General features: G+C 40.9%; 1 protein-coding gene across 1 annotated transcript in view; it reads right to left on the bottom strand.

The window, feature by feature from the left end:
* Positions 1-20,026, bottom strand: part of PCDH15 (protocadherin related 15) — a 1,392,890-nt gene that overhangs the window by 379,032 nt on the left and 993,832 nt on the right. The window contains exons 12-13 of the mRNA XM_065552026.1: positions 14,848-14,956; positions 6,413-6,525 (exon numbers count right to left, since the gene is read on the bottom strand). Of these exons, the coding sequence (XP_065408098.1) occupies positions 6,413-6,525; positions 14,848-14,956 (222 nt within the window). The remainder of the gene's footprint in view (positions 1-6,412; positions 6,526-14,847; positions 14,957-20,026) is intronic.

Here is a 20,026-nt window from a genome sequence, read left to right as displayed (position 1 = left end):
CAAACTCCCTCCCAGAGCCTTAGTCAGGTGGGGGTGGAGTTTGGGGGGGCAGGTTCTGGGCACCACCAAAATTTCTACAAACCTGCCACCCCTGGAAGAGACAGAGCAGGGTTGGAGTGGTGGTGCAGCCCAGTGCAGTGGGAGGGCTTTAACAGAAGTAAATCTAACTAAGTGCGTGTTTTGTCCTTTGAGTGAGATGCATTACTGTTGGTGGCGCTTAGCACTTTCCAGGAGGGAGGGGGGAGGAGCAGGGAGCCGCGCACTCAGGGGAGGAGGTGGAGAAGAGACGGGGCAGGGGCGGGGTCTCATGGAATGGGTGGAGTGGGGGGCGGGGCCGGGGGCAGCGAGGTGGGGGTGTCAGTGATGCGGCCCTCGGGCCAATGCACTAGTCTTCATGTGGCCCTCATGGTCATTTGAATTTGAGATCCCTGGTCTAGCTTAAAGAAAGGAATGTGTGTTTACCTCAATTTACATATAAGTAGTACACAGAGTCCTTGAGATAGCAAGAGGAAGACAAAGCAAATCTGCATTTCAGCATACATGGAGAGAAGAAAGAGTATGGGGGCACTTTCACCTCAGACTCTCTGTCGCTTTCTTTGAATAAACTTTGCTTTGAAGGGTAATTCTCAGAAGAATCCACTTCAAAGGGCAACGGGACTATGTAAAGTGAGGGGCAAGTGGATCTCTGTCTATCTCTCCCACTCTCTTTCACGTAAGACAACAAAGGAACCAGCCTTTGGACTTTGGGATGGTTTCTGACCTGAGAATTTGGTTAACCCTGTGCTGGGAACATGTAGTAAGAATTTTACCTTGAACCTAGCTTGTTAAGTCTTAGTTACTAGAAAGAGTTTTATCTTTATTTCTCTAGTAGCCATTTCTGACTTCAATGTCTTATATGCATACTGACTTAAAATCCCTCTGTATTTAAATAAACTGTGTTATTCTTTAATAAAAACTAATCCAGTGCTGTGTTTAAATTGAATTGTTTGGTAACTCCAATTGAAGTAGCAAACCTTACAGGGGCAAGGGACCTATAATACCTGAGCTGTCCAGGAGAGGGCTGGACAGTGCAGAACACACATTTGGGGGGAAATCCGGGACTGGGAGTGTGTTGAAGTCACCTTGCAAGTGATAACCAAGGCTGGTAGAAGCCAGAGTGAGACTGGATTGCTGGCCGGCTGCAGCTATACTCCGATACTCAGGTTGTGACCTGCATGCTGTTTGTGAGGGACCCATGTCGGGAGCTACAGCAGCAAAGCATTGTGAGGCACCCAAGGTTGTGGGGCAGGTGGTGACATAATCCCTCACTAGTCTGGACCGCACCTTGGGATATGACAACAATATAATGTAACTCGAGTTAGACTGCATATATAATGCAAACACATATAATTACATATCTATTAATGAATATACTTGTCATGTAACAGTTGCCAACACATTTTATATACAATTACATTTTTGCTGAAGTTTTCCCTGGGTTTTATTCCTTTCCTCTTCCTTTCTTTTCTCTCCTCAAACTTTTCACTCTCCCTTCTTTCTTTAAGACACTTCTTTCCAATTCTTCCTTTCTCCCTTCTCTCCTTCCCTTTTTTCTCTATACAAACCTTTCCCCCACCTTTTAACATATGTAACTCTTTCATTCAAACTCAGATCCTCCACAATCACTCTTCTTTATCTGTCAGCCATCATTCAGACTGTGTTCACGGTTGCCCTTCAGCTGCACCTCAATCCCTGTCCTCTCCTTTTAACCTCAGGCTTATCTATCAAACAGCATACCTCGTTTTGTGTGCGTGTAGAGTAGAGACAGTACTAGGAAGAGAATATTCCTTAGTCTCTTCTACCCCACAGCACTTACACACCTTTCCCCTCCCAGGGAAGGAGGGGAGAGACAGACCTAGATGTACCAACAACCATTCTTCCCCATTCACAATTGATTGAGTGAAAAATTACTCCTAGTTGAACAGCATTTGGTCAAACAGAGGTCTCCATACTAAACTAAAGGTCAGATTATACCATGTAGCTGTACTGAGCACACTACTGTAGAGAAAAGACTTAGAGATTGGAGACTGCCCAACATAGATGGATGAAGGAGATGCTATACAATTCACGGAAAAAAATAAAATAAATGCAAAACTAAGGAATCTGACAGAGCAGGACATGTTAGAAAATATCATCAAAGAAAGAAGGCTCAAGTGGTTGCAACATGTATATTGTACAGAAGATGGGAAACATGCTAAGCAAACACTGAATTGGGTACCCAAGGAAGGAAAGAGAAAGCAAGAAAGGCCGAGCAGAAGATACTGATGGAGAATACCGAATGTGCTGGTATCACCTGGGAAGAAGTACGACAACTAGCAAGCAACCATAATCAATGGAGGAACTGGATTGCACTCAGCTCTTAGGCAAAGGGAACAGAACACTGATCTGTGAGCATGGCTCGTAGCTGAGGCCTGGCCTGACATGAGTAATTAACACATAAGGGAGGCCTCATTTCTTGGAGAACAGAATTAGGGAGATAAACAGATCATAAGGTTCAAAAAGACCGAATGTCTGAGCCAGCTAAGATAAGAGGGAGAACTCCCATGGAACCATTTACTAACAATGGACAAGACAAGTTAGGAATGTAAGGAGGAGCTCGAGCATGAACCCTCTTATGGACAGAGCATGCTATACAGGGATTGGTTCCTGCAAAGTGACCAAGCCAACCCCCAAATAGTGTGATGCAATGTACAGTAAATGCAATGAGATGTGTAAATGTATATGAAGGGAGAGGGTTTCTTTGCAACTTCGGATGTGGTATGCCTTATACCCACCGCCTAACACTTGAGTCTGATCAACTCAGCATAGCTTTGCTGTATGCCAGAAAAAGAACCTGAATGATTAAATCTGGAGTCAAACTGAATTTTTTGGATCCCAGAGAACTGGATGAAGTGTTCTCCCAAAACTGAACAAGGTGCTCTGGATAAGCATAGTGGAAATAAGTCTCATAGAGAATCCCAGCACTGCTGGGCAAGGAAATAGCTTAATGGGGGCCCTATCCATTTCTCAGTATCAGTGAATCCAGAGATTGTCCTTCGGCAAGAGAAGGAAGTTAGGCTTTCATCGCTGACCACCTTCCTCTTTCCACTACTTCTGTGTTTGGGGTCATGAAGCAGGGGATTTTCAGAATAGGGCTAAACCTGGAAATATGTGCTCAGAGTATATGGTAAGGGTGGGGTCCTGTGTGGCGGCATTCTTGGGTCAAGCCAGTCAAAAACAGAGAGGACAAGGACAAGAAATGGGGAGATGTGAGAAATATGTAACTGTGTTGACAGGAGACAGAAGGAAGGATAGGAGGCATAGGAGGGAAATATCAAAAGGTCTGGACAAGATTTCCATAAGGATCCATATTTTTAGGTTTCCCTGAACTTTGTTGCTTTCCTACCATAGAAAAATATAATAATGCCAATGGAGTTTAACATGGTGCACATTTACACCATATGGTAACATACTTTCCAACATACGTCTTTGACACCCGAGGTCCAAACCAAACAGACAAAACCAAAAAAACACATTATTAGTTCAATAGAAGGCAAAAAGAAATAAAAATTAAGAGGGACTAGGAACCACATTAAAGAGGCGGGCGTGAGGGAGGAGGAGGATACTCCAAGGATAAATGTATACACAATATAAAATAAGAGATCAGACACAAGAGAAATGATCAAGTCACACCGCATAAAAATAAAGTCAATTGCAAAGTTTAAATTGAATGAATAAATGGTCACAAATTACTAAGGGCCAGATTTTTAAAAGTATATAGGTCATTGCTGTGCTCAGCATTGTAACACCTGATTTAGGAGCCTCACTCTCATTTCCAAAAGGAATTGCAGTTGATGGGATTTAGGCTCCTAAGTACCTAAATCCCTTTTGAAAATGACTTTTAGGCTCCTAAATCAGTTAGACATTGCAACTCTGAGCCCAGCAACACCTAAATACCTTTAAAAAAATTGGCCTAAGTTACTATAGTCATATCAGCATAACTGTTGTATTACAACTTGGTTATGATAATAGTACTAAACTAATTTTCAAGAAAGGTAAAGACCTCCAATTGTTAAAGAGATTGCAGTTTGGAATGTGCACCAGGGATGGCTTACTCCCTTAGGGCTGAAGCTAGCTAACTCAGATTATAGAATGAGCCACACCTGGGAGAGACCAGGGTGGGTGGGTCAGGTTTTATAGCCTACATCATGCGGGAGTCAGACTAGATGATCATAATGGTCCCTTCTGACCTTAGAGTCTATGAGTCTATGAGGGTAATTGCCCTAGAAAGAGCAGCAGGAGACTAGCAAGGGACTGGGAAAACTTAGGGAAGCTCCTGCAGGAAAGATCCTGAGGTCAAGGGAGCTGTGAAAGGTAAGCACTGCAGTGAGCAGAAGGCTTCTGCTAGAGACCCTGACTGAGAGAAGAGTTTGGGCCTGGTAGCCAGAACCACAGGGCTGAGGAAGGCTGAATGTTAACCAGGTAAATCCTGGGACTACTGGGTCCAGTTCCTACTTGAGATCTTAACTGGGAGAAGAGTTTGGGGCCTGGAAGCCAGAAGGCTGAGCTCCAGACAGGTAAAACCAGAGAGGCTTTGAATTGGGACCTAGTTCTGGGGAAAAGTGCTGCAGGCTCTCTACTTAAAGGGAGAGTGCGACGGAATTGGAGTTATGGCCTGGAGGGCCAGTATCTAAGGACTCAAAACATTTCCACCCAGGGTCCATTTATTACCAGTGCCCTGAGAGTTAAGGGGCCCTGAGAAATTGTTAGCCGTATACTAAAGAGTGACCTCTGGCCATGAGGGGGTGCACAGGAGGCAGCCAACCCTTTTCCAGAATGCTACAGTATTAAACATGGACAGACACTACAATATTCTCTCTGATTCAGCATACCAATTAAAGTAAACATTTGCAATTTGTTACATTCCATAACCCATTATTTGCTTCTATACCTACTAATAAATGCAGCAAAACCTCTACAACTTTCTGCATCATTAGGCAACCTCCTAAGGGATTATCCCAAATGTACAGAATACAGTTTTGCTTTATTACAAAACCACATCTTTTAAGCAAATGATATTTGTTGCTCCCTTTAGGCAGCTATTACTATATTCTTAAGCAAAACATAAATATTTTAGGGTACACCCAGAGTAAAACTAATCTATGAGGTTTCATGCAGATATTTGAATATATAAATATCAATATTACCTATTCCATTACTTCTAAGTTTCAAATGGGGAAAGAAAGCAATACTGAAACCCATCTTCCCACATTTTCTAAAATGGAATTCAGTACTGTAGATAACAATACTTTTCAAAGATACTGCAGGGGCTAGCCCCTCTTGTTTTCACAGTTATTTTTTGTATGCATTTAGTTCCACATCAACAAATTAATTTGAGTTATACAGTGTTATCCTGACGCATTTTGAAATTCAGGACAGAAAAACAAACAAACAGAGAGGGGCTTGAACCCATACATTATGAGTGGGATGGTTAAAATAACTCAATGTTGACCTACCTCTGCTCCCATTTACTTCATTGGGAGCACAGTTAGGCCAGCACTGAGTTCCTGGATCTGGATCTGAGCTTCCTTGTTCTCCTTCATCTCTAAATATTGAATTCTCCTATGATATATGTACATTGTTTTTTCTGACTCTGTATTCAGTATTATGAATATTATCTTTATAATTAATATTCCTAAGTATACATATTAGATCGGGGTCGGCAACGTTTGGCATGCAGCTCGCCAGGGTAAGCACCCTGGCGGGCCGGGCCAGTTTATTTACCTGATGACGTAGCAGGTTCGGCCCATCGCGGCCCCCACTGGTCGTGGTTCGCTGTCCCGGGCCAATGGGGGCGGCGGGAAGCCGTGGCCAGCGCATCCCTCACCCGCGCCGCTGCTCGCCACCCACATTGGTCCGGGACGGCGAACCGCGGTGAGTGGGGGCCGCGATTGGCCGAACCTGCCGCGTCAGCAGGTAAATAAACTGGCCCGGCGCGCCAGGGTGCTTACCCTGGTGAGCCGCGTGCCAAACGTTGCCGACCCCTGTATTAGATATACTTACAAAGTTTAAATGAAGTGGAAAAATGTGAAATATAAAATGCATAAACCCTTTTGTCACTACTATATTGATAAAAAACAAACATACAAGTTGCACTTTTTTTTACTTGTGCTATAACAAAAATTAATAATAAATATTTGTAAAGGATAATGAACCCTAAATTGTTCCTTTTCAAAAGTGCACCTTACCTTTTTTACTAGAAGTGATTTGTTTATTAACTGACTCTCTACCAAAAAAAAAATAAAAAGGTAGAACACATCCACAATTTTCTCCAGAGATTTTATTGCTAAGCAGTTTCGCAGGTGTATGGAAATGAGAATTCAGTTGAAATTACCTTAATAACCAAATCAAATTTCTGGTGCAAATCCCTGTTTATTGGCTTTAGGAGACTGAGTACAGCTGTTGTAAGATTCATACAGAAGTATTGTGGATAATCCTCAGGAGTCCCTGCAAAAAGATATTGAGGTTTGAAAACATAATTGAGAGAAATAAGTACTGTGTGTAACAGCTTTATTTAAACAGTATATTTACTTCACTCATTAACCAACAACGGAACAAAATCAAATTCAATTAGTAAAGGGGTAAAAAAAATCATGCAGTATATAAGAAAGAAAGAACAGACCTTGCACAAAACTAATAAAAATAAAATAATTTCTTTTGTAACTTTCAAAAGTTGAAAAACAGCTGTTTTCACAATTTTTTAATAAATTTGAGGATTTATAGTCAGTGTTCATGAAAGAGCATCTAATAGCACTGGTTAGAATAAAGCTTACAGAAGGCAATTATTGACCATGTCACTAAAACATCATCACTTATGACCTTGAACATTCCTTTTGTTCCCTTTATGAAAGGAGACTACCACGTGTGCCAAATGGTGTGTCTGATTGTGTCACTGAGATCTGTGCAAAAAAGGAATACATGGACTTCATTCCTCTGCATGGAAAGAGGTCTCAATAAAGTTCAAGGCAGCATTTCCCTCAGGTTTTGCATAGGTCCTCTTATACTGGTTGGTATCACAGGAAGGCTTGGACCACAGAAGAACAAGCAGGGCAAGTCCAGAGTGGCAGATGTACATTTTTTCCTCCTGCCCCCCATCAGAATTCTCTGTGGACATGTATACAGCCAAAAGTGGTTTACATTTCCATACCCCACTCGCAGGATGAGGATTCCCCTTAAGGGGGAGAAGGGGCACTAGTGTAGCAGTCAACTGCAGAAACCTTGAGAGCATAACTCTGTTGAAGCTGTGCTCCAGAGAATAAGGAACTCAGAGCCACTGTGAAGGCACAGGACTTCCATGCAGATGGTCCCAGCTTTCTGTTCATCTCATATTAAACCCCATTTTCCAAAGGTATGACACAGAAATCTCCATTTTAGCCACCTCCCAGAGGTTTTCCCTGGCCAAGTCCTATGACTGTTTGAGATGAGAACAACTATTCACCTGTGAGTCATTTGAGAGCAAACATATTTGTTTCACTTGTGGTGGACATAACAGATTTTAGCCCAGTTCCTAAGAGATAACCCTTACACCTAAACAAATATTTCAGTTTACTACTGAATAACAAAGTTTGAATATTGCACTCCATTATTTTATTTACTGAACACTATCAATATACTTAGTACTGTACAAAACAGAGTGAAGAGTCACTTGAAAGAGTGATTTTCCATTTTTAAAAAAAGTATTTTAGAATGGTGGGATCAAATAAACAAAAGAAGAAAATATCTCACTGCTGGTCTCAGTAAACAACTATTAAGTGATAGGTTAGGCCCATTGTGCAAAGATTTACACATGTACTTAACTTTATGCACTGTAAGAAGTCCCATTAACTTCAATGGGACTACTCAAAGTGCATAAAGGTAACTATGTGCTGGTCTGTAAATTTGTGCAGAGACAATATAATGGAGTCATTTTCTACTTACAGAGTTTTTGCTTTTAAGATTTAGAAAAAACAAGAGAAGAGGTATGCAGAGGTGAAAAGGGTGAGGTAAAAAAGGTAGTACTTGAATTACAGCTTTGGCAGAATACAAAGACAGCACTTTTTACCACAGATTACCAAATACTCCAGAAAGGTTTATTATGGGAGTACTGCATTTATTGCTGAAGGGATTAACAACAAAATTATTGGTAATGTTTGCCTCTGTTAAGTGGCACTGTACAGACCATACACAGTTGTGATCTACAGGCTTTATTGTATAGGAAATTATGTTTCTCCAAAAGCTAAAACCTATTGCAGAACTAGAATTTTGCAGGAGCCCTGGGCTCCATTATGGAAATTCTACCCTTTTAAGAGCCTTGCCACAGGGAGTGAAAGCTATCAACTCTGACAGTGTCTAAAGCAACTCGATGTGTGAGCTAATATCTACCCTGATCATCTTTGTTATAGCATATTGAAAAAGCAATATCTTGTACTGAATAGGCACTTTCATCTATGTCAAAGAGAGAGAGAGAGAGAGAGAGAGTGTGTGAAGAGCATGAATGCTGTATTCTACTTTATAGAAGTATCCAGAAAAATCAGTTGCTCCCAATGCTGGTAACAAAACTACAAAAAACATTTAATGGAAAAGAGGTGTACCCAAGAGTTAAATGTTTAATTCATAGGAGATGGATATAATATATGTAAAATATTATACACATACCTGTGTACACATATATAACACTCACCCACAAACAAAACAAGCACTGATATAATACATTATAAAGATTTTATTAGTTCGAGATGGCCGTAGTACTCACGAGTGGTGAGGCAACAAATACCTTATACTGGTCATTTTAAACAAGTGATGATAAAAACTTCACACCACACTATCATGCATTGTATCTTGTAAATACTACATATATCAGTTACTTGAGAGTGTATGTATATATATATAATTTTAAGTATCTAAAATATTTCTATTTATTGTATTCATAAATGGATTATTGATTGGATCCCTCTGTGAAAGGTGTGGCGGCGCTCTTTAATAATTGTTATCACTGTATCTGTATTTGTCCCTAGTATGGTATTTCTGTACCATATATGGAAATAGCTATTTCATCCTAGAGGTGTGTCTGGAGAACAAAGACTGCGAGAAGATCAGAGCCAGCCTTAAGGACACTAGCCCAGTCTCCAGCGCAGCCCCAAACTCTTTACAACAGGAGAAGTCAGGGCATCCATACAAATGAGAAAGAACAAGACTGGAAGAGAAACAGACAGAGGCTCACAGACACACAGGAGGATGTATTTTCAACCCTCTCTCTGAGCAGTTCAACCACTTGGGGACTGGATCTCCGGGTCACAGCCCCCATAACCCAACCATGTCCCTTTGGACACAGAAATAGCACTTTCAAAAAAAACTATTAGTTATTCATTCACCCAACATTATAAAGCACCTGGAGCAAAGAGTAAAAATAATAAAGGCTTATGTTTTGAATATATGAATATTTCCTCTTACCAAACCCTTACGTTTTCCTTGAATGCTTTGGTACATTTCATATAGTCTAATTACCTCCATCCCTGTGCTGGGAGAAGCAGACTGTCCTGCTAGCAGCATGCTCCCTCTGTCTCTGTGGGTCTTCTTGCTTCCCTGACAGTACCTAGTTATGCTCCGGCCATTCACACTTAATCCCCTCCCTTTTCTAGGACTGGGGTCTTATTCTAGTTTAGGATCCTCCTTTGAGGCTAGGCTTAACCTCGGGAAGAGTACATCATTTTCAGCTGGAGGGGAGCCAAGAAAGGTGTATCCCAGAATAAACAGCTCTCCCATTGTTTCCTTAGGGACTCTTATCCGTGTGATTATGTTGCTTCTCCTGCTTGGTTCCTTTAGAACCCTTTTGATATTAAGCAACCAATCACCCCCCACCCAGGCACACACCAAATTAATAAAAAATAAAATATTTCCAATTTGTCACACAAGCCTTGTATAAAGGTCAAGTTTATAAACCGAAGCCATTTTCTGTTTTAAAAATAATGCTCCTAGACCGATATTTAAACATCTACAAAAAATAGCCTGAAAGGTTTCAGAGTAGCAGCCGTGTTAGTCTGTATCCGCAAAAAGAAGAACAGGAGGACTTGTGGCACCTTAGAGACTAACAAATTTATTAGAGCATAAGCTTTCGTGGACTACAGCCCACTTCTTCGGATGCATCCGAAGAAGTGGGCTGTAGTCCACGAAAGCTTATGCTCTAATAAATTTGTTAGTCTCTAAGGTGCCACAAGTCATCCTGTTCTTCTTTTTTTTAAAAATAGCCTGATTTTCAGAAGTGCTGAACCTCCAGCAGGTCTGGGTGCTCAGCAGATAATAACTGATAGGTTGTTCTAGGCATAGGAGGCAGAATGTTGGGTTTGAAGCTTAGCCTGAGGAAAGAAGATGAACAGAGGAAGCAAAGGGATTGAATGCAGAACGCAAAAGTGTCCCTGCGGGAAAACAAGACCAAAGATAAATGATAGAATGGGAGGAAAATGTTGTTGGACATGGTAGGTAAGGATGAGGAGCTTGAACTTGATGCAGCAATATACAGGAAGCCAATGGAGACAGAGTGATATGGACAGATTGGTGGAAGAGGACTTTGATAGAGATATTTTGAATAGACTGGAGGAGGAAGGGATAGGAGAGACAGTGAGGTCCTACAACAGAAGATTACAGGAATCAAGATGTGAGATAACCAATGGTTTCCGCGGTGGTCGCTGCAATGGGGACAGTAAAGAGAGGGTGAATTTTGGAGGAATTAAACGGGAAGAAGCAAGGAAGGACTTAGAGAGCAACCAGCTATATGGAGAAGGAGAAAGAAGGGCTTTTGCCAGATCTTGAGATTTTATTGTAAGTCTTGTGACATTTGTTGTATTTTTCTAAAAACTCCATCTACTGGAAGGAACAGACTGCATGAAAATCTCAGCAGGTTTCTAGATCCTATGATTGTGGAGGAAAGCTTAAAATCAAGAAGCAAGTGCACTATAATGGCTCAGAAACCAGAAGAGAATTAAAAAAAAACATTTTTTTTAAATCATGATTTTAAAGCCAGTGTTATGACTTTTTTAGGGCTTGATTTATGATATTGGAATGCTTGGATTTGGCAATACCGAAGAAGAGTCTACAATTTTATAAAATACATATTTATAAAATTATCAATGGGGAAGAAATACCTATGATCTTGGTTCTCCTCTCATTTACACTGGCGTAATAGTAGTATAGTCAGGGGCACTAGCTTGGTATAAAGGTTGTGTAAGTGAGGATAATCTGATTGTTTACACCACCGGTGGAGATTTATTATAATGTATATGTTTCTCTAGGTGAAGACAGACTGTACAAAAATTAATTTTCATTTATGACGCATGTAAATTATGAGTCCTTTTGGACAGTCGTGAAAGTAGTGTTTAACCTGATGATGGGGCATTGCCCTTGAGCATCCCCTCGTGTCCTGTTGGTTTGCTGCCCTTCTGCCCCCTCTCTCCAGCTCTCCTTCTGGATGGACCTAGCTTGTACTTTAAACAGTCATTCCGCCTTGCTTTAGTGCAGGAGCCTTCCAGCTCTCCTGCAGCTGGATTGTACATTAGGTCAGCTCCAGGGACTCAACCAGCTTCTCCTCCTGCTGACCCCTTTAGACTTGGGAGACTTCAGCAGTCCAACTTCCTCCTGGTGGTATTCATCTGCTATGAGGGAGAAGGCAGCATATATGGTGGTCCCCTTCCCAAAGCTCATCCCAATTAGCTGGAAGAGAGGGGAGCCTTTTCTCATATACTCTGCAAGGCTCCTGGTCCTGGGCCATTAAAGAAACAGTAACACTTTTTCTCCCCAAAACACTACTTATTCCTAGAACCACTTCCCTCTCTAGTCTTCTGTCTCCTAGTTCCTAGGTCCTTGCATACATGAAACCTCCCAAAATCTTAAAGGGACCATACCAGGGGACAAGGTTCACTGATCCCTAGGCTCTACTACGCTTAAGAGGGCAGACTACCCCCATCAAAATCCTATGCAGGCTTTATTTGAAATTCTTATATGCTACATGAATACTTCAAAAATATTTTCATTATTGACATGTGTGGATGTGCAGTTAGTATGTCATGTGGTATATAGAGAAACTAAGGGTATATATATAGAGAGAGAAACTAAGAATTCTTCAATAATAGTTTAAATTATGTAAATGCATTGGGCAGGAATAAGATTATTCCTTAGCTACACACAGTTTGGGTCAGTGGGTATATGTAGACCTATCATCTCTACTGAAATATGGTTCGATTCCTGAAAGTCAATTAATGTAAAAGTTAATATATGAAAAATGTTTCCAAGTGTCAGGTTTTCAAATGTCAGGATACCAGATGCTATGCAATCAGAAATCAAGTATTACAGTGCTATACTGTGGAGTTTAGTTCTGTAGACTTTAGCCTTTACCCTAGGGTGAGTCAGCAAGTTTGATTTAAAAGCACCCTTAAATTCTGCTCAAAAGCTTGTGTGTGGGACTGAGAAGCGATTTGGGAGCAACACCCAAGTAAGAGCCCAGGTTAAATCTGTAGTAAAAACATACCGTAAAGCAAGAGGACTTAAGAATCACATGCTTCTCTGAGAGAAAAATTATCTCCTAATAACACTTAGTTCTAACTGGAAAATTAGGTGATTTTTTATTTGAACACAGTAACTTGGATAATGGTCAGGGCAACCTAACTGCATACTGTAACTCAACCTGTCATGGTACAAATGTAGGACTGTAACTCAATAGCCACAAGAAAAAAATGTAGGAAACTTATAAAATGTTCAATTATTATCTAATTAGTCAAAAATAGCATATTCTCTCACTTTGTAGTTCAGCACTTCTAGTTTAAGTAATTTATAAAACTAAAGTGAAATTTTACAATGTTTATGTGGGAGTTGTACATTTTGGTTTACAGTGGGGGAAATCCCATGTGTTGAGAAACAGCTGAAAGGAAGGACCAACAGATAATTCATTTCAATTATATGTTTGAAATACTTCTCCAAAAACTTAGCATAACAACCTGCATTCTCATATATCTTACTAAATTCGCTGAATAATTCACTTCCACTCCTTTCCAGGTGAAGGCTCTCAAATTCACCAGTGTGTATCATTGTGTTTCTTGTGAAGTTATTTAAAATACCCAGTAGCAGAGTTTGCAAGCTATAAAGTGCATACCAGCAAAAGAAAAGGCACATTTAAGACCTAAAGACAAAAGCAAAGGGATTGAATGCAGAACGCAAAAGCAAAAATAAAGACTACTACTAAAATTACTGTTTAATTCCCCCCCCCCTTAGAGACTCAAAATAGGGTCTACTTTTGTGTGCTTTATTATGTTCCAGTGGTAAGCTATCTTCCCATAACAAGTTTGAATTTTAAAACTGCACCACCCTCACCCTTCTCTCTTCCCCTAAAGAAACCCAGTCACCTGATGGTTATAAAAGCAAATTGCATGGGACACCTGTGTTTCTGTGAACACTATAATCTCTCAGTTTCCAAGAAGGTGGATCAAAGGAATCTCACAGAGGGGAGTATGTCCTTGGACTTTGTATGTTGCGGGGAGGGCAGGTTTGGCTGGGGATGGTCAATCAGTGCTTTAGCTCTTTTTTCTATCAGCCCATAGAAAAATTGGGGAAACTTGTTCCTATCTGTCCAAAAGGGAGAGGGAGAGTGTTAAATGGCACAGTCCGATGAAGTAGGCTGTAGCCCATGAAAGCTTATGCTCAAATAAATTTGTTAGTCTCTAAGGTGCCACAAGTACTCCTGTTCTTTTTGCGGATACAGACTAACACGGCTGCTACTCTGAAACCTGTCAAATGGCACAGTGTAAGTCCCACACAATAAAGAAAGAGGGGGTGTCTCCATGAACTCCTTCTTGAAGAGACTATGGACAATAAGACAATCTGATGCAAGAGAGGAGAAGGGGCAGGCTACAACCTTAAAAACAACAAAATAAAGAGTAGGTGGACGACACCAAGACACCAAATTTCTCTGAGCAGAAAAGTTCAGAGTTAGCTTTTAGAAGGAAACCTACCCTAGTTGCCATCCCCTGACAATTTTTACACTATACTACAAAGTTTTGTAAACTATTCTCCCTATCTGATACAGTTATGCTGGCAAAAAAAACAGCTGCAGGGTTGCTGGAACAATTTGTATAGTGGGGGTGCTGAGAGCCATTGAACCAAACTATGAATTCCGTATATGATGGAAACCACTTCTAGCCAGGAGGTGCAGCAGAACCCCCAGCACCCCTAGTTCCTGCACCTATGCCCCAATGTGGACATAGTTATGCAGAAATCAAAGTGCTTTTGTGGGCCTACCTAATGTCATTCAAGGAAGCAGTGTTATTACGCCGACAAAACTCCTGTCGGAATAAGCTTCATCAACAATATGGGACTCTATCAGTATATCTGTACCAGCAAAGCATTTGTAATGTAGACAAAGATTTAGTATGTGTTTGTGCCTGTGAGTAAGAGCCAAGGATTATTATTATTATCTTCCCTAGCTATTCCTCAACAGAATTGGAACACAGTCTAACTGAGGGTGTGGATAAGCATCTTCCATATTTTCCTTCCTTGACTGCTTCCTTATTTTTACTGGATGAGGCAGAAGATTCTCAATCTAATCTAAATAAATAACAATATAGTTAACAGTCCAAAATGGAATAAAATACCAGAACTGCAATAAAAATGTTGTTGAATAGAACAATGATATCTACCAACTACAACATGAATCTTTTATTATGTTTCAGCTTTCCCAGTTAGTCTTTCTCTGCCTGATCCTAATACCATGACTGACTATGAATGATAGCAAGATTAGCAGATACCAACCAAGTAGGATGGAATAGAGGATGCGTGGTCGATCGGAAGGAGGCTGGATGTTTTTGTCCTGATCTATAGCTTCTATTGGTGGAGTGACATTGATGGGGTTCACTCGTGTCTGAAATGAAAATTAGGGAAATTAGAGCTGATAAATTACAAAGTCTGTTTGTTTGCAGTTCTTCAGATTTAGTACAAAATCATTTTGCTACAGTGGATATTTACTTGAATGCCAAAGAAATAATGTGCATGCATGTAAACATATAATGCAATAATAAGGACACATCTTTTGTGAAATGTAAAATTAACTATGCAAAACTAAAAACTTCAAGGGTGAAAAATTTGGAACACAGAACATATGTCTCTATTGTTTTTCTTTAAAGAAACCATATTATCTTAAAAATAATATATCCTGATAAAGTCCCCAATTCTGCAAATATGTATATACTTAACTTTACTACTGTGAGTAGTTCCATTGATATGGGATTACCCATAGTAATCAAGTTAAGCACATATGTAAGTGTTTGCAGGACCAAAGTCAAAAAGAATACCTTCATCAATATCATGTCAGATATTAATTAGCTTCTAAATTATTGCTGTTGAATACATTAATACTTCAAAATATGCAGACAATTAATACAAACTCATTTTGTGAATCATTATGAATTCAAATGCCAACAATAATATATGTGCCCCAAACAAAATTCAAACCAATGCTTAGGTACTATGATGGGTGCATTTGAAATATTTCTGACAGACAGATATTTCCTTGTAATAAAATAGTTTATATTATCCAGACACACAGTGGCCTAGTGAACTGACCACAGGAGTGGAATGTAGGCACTCCTGAGTTCCACTCCTGGGTTTGACAATGTGTTATTCAACCTTCATTGACTCTGTTTCCTCAACTGTAAAATGTGAACAGTAATATTTAGTTATACCAGAGAATTAGTCTCAAGATTAGCTAAAGACTTCAGTGCTTAAAATGGCAAAAACGTAATACAGTAAAAATCTAGCTGGGTCATTGAGGGGAGCACTTTAAGCACCTGTTCCATCACGCGAGCTACTTCTCTCTACTTCCTGGACACCACAATCAGCTTCAACAATGGAACTCTACAGACAACCACATACAAGAAACTCACGGATAGGGTGACCAGACAGCAAGTGTGAAAAATCAGGACGGGGGTAGGGGGTAATAGGAGCCTATATAAGAAAAAGACCCAAAAATCAGGACTGTCCCTATAAAATCGGTACATCTGGTCACCCTAGTCACGGATCACGACACCTAAATTCATAGATCCTATGCACCCCAAACACACCAAGAAATCTTATCTAGAGCCAGGCCCTCAGATACCACAGAATATGTTCCAAAGACAAAGTCTGGGATATACACCTTAACACATTTAAAACCACCTTTACCAAACAAGGGCACTCCACCAGAGAAGTAGATCGCATCATGTAATGGGCCACCCAAACATCCAAGAGAACATTGCTCAATAATGAAATAAAAGCCCCTCTGACTGCACACCTGTAATTGTTACCTACCACTCCACACTGGAACCCATAAAAGGTATCATCAAGCAACTACAACCCATATTCGATGGGGACCCCATCCTGAAAGAAATCTTTCCTTAACCTCCACTTCTGCCCCCAACCCTTCCAAGCACATCATCAGAAGTAAGCTCCCCACAGACCAGGACACACCAACTCAAAGCAGCACCAGACCCTTGCCAAAACAACAGATGCAAAACCTGCAGACATATCTCCATTGCAACGATATTCAACACCCCCCTACAACACATTTTTTAAGATCCATGGATCCTACATATGCCAATCACATGTGGTGTACCTCATCCAGTGCATTAAATGCCTCAATAACAACTCTGTGGTGAAACCAGAAAATCACTATGCTCTCAAATGAACTCTCACAGGAAAATGATAAAAGACAAAAACACCACATCACCTGTGGGAGAACACTTCTCACAAAGTGAAAAGAACAAGGAGGACTTGTGGCACCTTAGAGACTAGTAAGTTTATTTAAGCATAAGCTTTCGTGGGCAAAAGCCCACTTCATCAGATGCATACAGTGGAAAATACAATAGGAAGATATATATAGATATATATAGATATATATATATGAACATGAAGAACTTCAAGAATTATAACATTCAAAAGCCAGTTGGAGAACACTTCAACCTCCCTGGTCACTCAATTACAGACCTAAAAGTCACAATTATCCAACAAAAAAACTTCAAAAACAGACTCCAACGAGAAACTGCAGAAATACAATTAATTTGCAAACTGGAAACCATTAAATTAGGCTTGAATAAAGACTGGGAATGGATGAGTCATTACACAAACTAAAAACTATTTCCCCATGTTAATTTCCCCCCTACTGTTACTCACACCTTCTTGCAACTGTTTGAAATGGGCCATCCTGATTATCACTACAAAAGTTTTTTTCTCTTGCTGATAATAGCACACGTTAATCAATTAGTCTCATTAGAGCTGGTATGGCAACACCCATTTTTTCATGTGCTCTGTATATATATCTATCTTCCTACTGTATTTTCCACTGCATGCATCTGATGAAGTGGGCTTTAGCCCACAAAAGCTTATGCTTAAATAAATGCATTAGTCTCTAAGGTGCCACAAGTCCTCCTCGTTCTTTTTGCTGATAATATGGCTACCAGTCTGAAACCTTTCACGAAGTGATCACTCTGTATCTGACCTCTCAGTTCTAATCCTCAAAGGAAACCCTGCACAACACTCTCAAAATACAAGCCTGGGATCCTGAATTCATTACTCTGTTAGGCACCAAAAACCATGGAATGAACAGAGACACTGGAATTATAGCTTGTCACAACAACCAACAACCCACTATCCCCATATATTTGTCCTTTGCCTGCAGAGGTGTTAACAGGCCACTCTATCTTGAATGGTCCCTTACAATATGTGCTAACTACTTATGCTAAACAATCTTTTCCACCTTGCATAGACTCATAGACTTTAAGATCAGAAGGGATCATTATGATAATTTAGCGTCTGACCTGCAAGTTGCAGGACACAGAACCTCACTGACTCATTCCTGTAACAGACCCCAAACCTCTGGCTGAGTTACTGAAGTCCTCAAATCATGGCTTAAAGACTTCAAGTTACAGAAAATCCACCATTTGCACTGGTTTAAACCCGCAAGTGACCCATACACCATGATGCAGAGGAAGGCAAAAAATCTCGAGTCTCTGGCAATCTGACACAGAGGAAAATTCCTTCCCAACCCAAATTACGGTGATCAGTTATACCCTGAGCATGTGGGCAAGACCTACCATCCAGACATCTGGGAAAGAATTTTCTGTAGTAACTCAGAGCCCTCCCCATCTACTGTTCTATCACCAGCCATTAGAGATATTTGCTGCCATCATTCGCAGATCAGATATTTGCTGCTAGCAGTTGCATTTTGCTGGGACGCTGGGAGTTCCCCAGCATGAAGAGCAGCTCTATGTGGCTCGAAAGCTTGTCTCTCTCACTAACAGAATTTGGTCCAAGAAAAGGTATTTCCTCACCCACCTTTTCTCTATAATAACCTGGGACCAACACGGCTACAACTACACTGATCCCAGATTATGACTTGCTCCCCCTCATCCTCACTTACTTTTTTTCAGAACATTTGACAGCAATAGCAACAGCAGATATGGGGGGGAGGGGCAGTGAAAGACAGAGGCGTGTCACTAACTTTTTTGGGGAAGCAGAAATTGCATCTTTGCTAGAGATGAACCTCTTAAGGCTGCTGTACCTCACTCATGAATAACGACGTGAGCATTCCCATTGATCATAGAATCATAGAATCATAGAATATCAGAGTTGGAAGGGACCTCAAGAGGTCATCTAGTCCAACCCCCTGCTCAAAGCAGGACCAATTCCCAGCTAAATCATCCCAGCCAGGGCTTTGTCAAGCCGGGCCTTAAAAACCTCCAAGGAAGGAGACTCCACCACCTCCCTAGGTAACGCATTCCAGTGTTTCACCACCCTCCTAGTGAAATAGTTTTTCCTGATATCCAACCTGGACCTCCCCCACTGCAACTTGAGACCATTGCTCCTTGTTCTGTCGTCTGCCACCACTGAGAACAGCCGAGCTCCATCCTCTTTGGAACCCCCCTTCAGGTAGTTGAAGGCTGCTATCAAATCCCCCCTCATTCTTCTCTTCTGGAGACTAAACAATCCCAGTTCCCTCAGCCTCTCCTCATAAGTCATGTGCTCCAGACCCCTAATCATTTTTGTTGCCCTCCGCTGGGCTCTTTCCAATTTTTCCACATCCTTCTTGTAGTGTGGGGCCCAAAACTGGACACAGTATTCCAGATGAGGCCTCACCAATGTCAAATAAAGGGGAACGATCACGTCCCTCGATCTGCTGGCAATGCCCCTACTTATACAGCCCAAAATGCCGTTAGCCTTCTTGGCAACAAGAGCACACTGTTGACTCATATCCAGCTTCTCGTCCACTGTGACCCCTAGGTCCTTTTCTGCAGAACTGCTACCTAGCCATTCGGTCCCTAGTCTGTAGCAGTGCATGGGATTCTTCCGTCCTAAGTGCAGGACTCTGCACTTGTCCTTGTTGAACCTCATCAGGTTTTTTTCGGCCCAATCTTCTAATTTGTCTAGGTCCCTCTGTATCCGATCCCTACCCTCTAGTGTATCTACCACGCCTCCTAGTTTAGTGTCATCTGCAAACTTGCTGAGAGTGCAGTCCACACCATCCTCCAGATCATTAATAAAGATATTAAACAAAACCGGCCCCAGGACCGACCCTTGGGGCACTCCGCTTGAAACCGGCTGCCAACTAGACATGGAGCCATTGATCACTACCCGTTGAGCCCGACGATCTAGCCAGCTTTCTATCCACCTTACAGTCCATTCATCCAGCCCATACTTCTTTAACTTGGCGGCAAGAATTGATTTCAATGGAACTAATCATTTGCTTAAGTGTTTGCAGATTCAAGACTATGTTATGCTGTTAACTTGTTTCAATTAAAAATCAGAAGTCATTATTTCCATAGCAAGCAAAGAAAACTGGAATGAATATGTTTCAGTGACATATGGGACTGTACCTGCACTAACTTTTCTCCAACCTAAATTCCCACTGAATTTCAACTGAATACAATATTCTTAATTTCCTGTGTTAACCTGTTGTGTA

The sequence above is a fragment of the Chrysemys picta genome, chromosome 7, assembly GCF_011386835.1.
Source record: "Chrysemys picta bellii isolate R12L10 chromosome 7, ASM1138683v2, whole genome shotgun sequence".
Lineage (NCBI taxonomy): Eukaryota > Metazoa > Chordata > Testudines > Emydidae > Chrysemys > Chrysemys picta.
The sequence above is the reverse complement of the archived record's forward strand: the minus strand, read 5'-3'. Positions and strand labels throughout refer to the sequence as shown.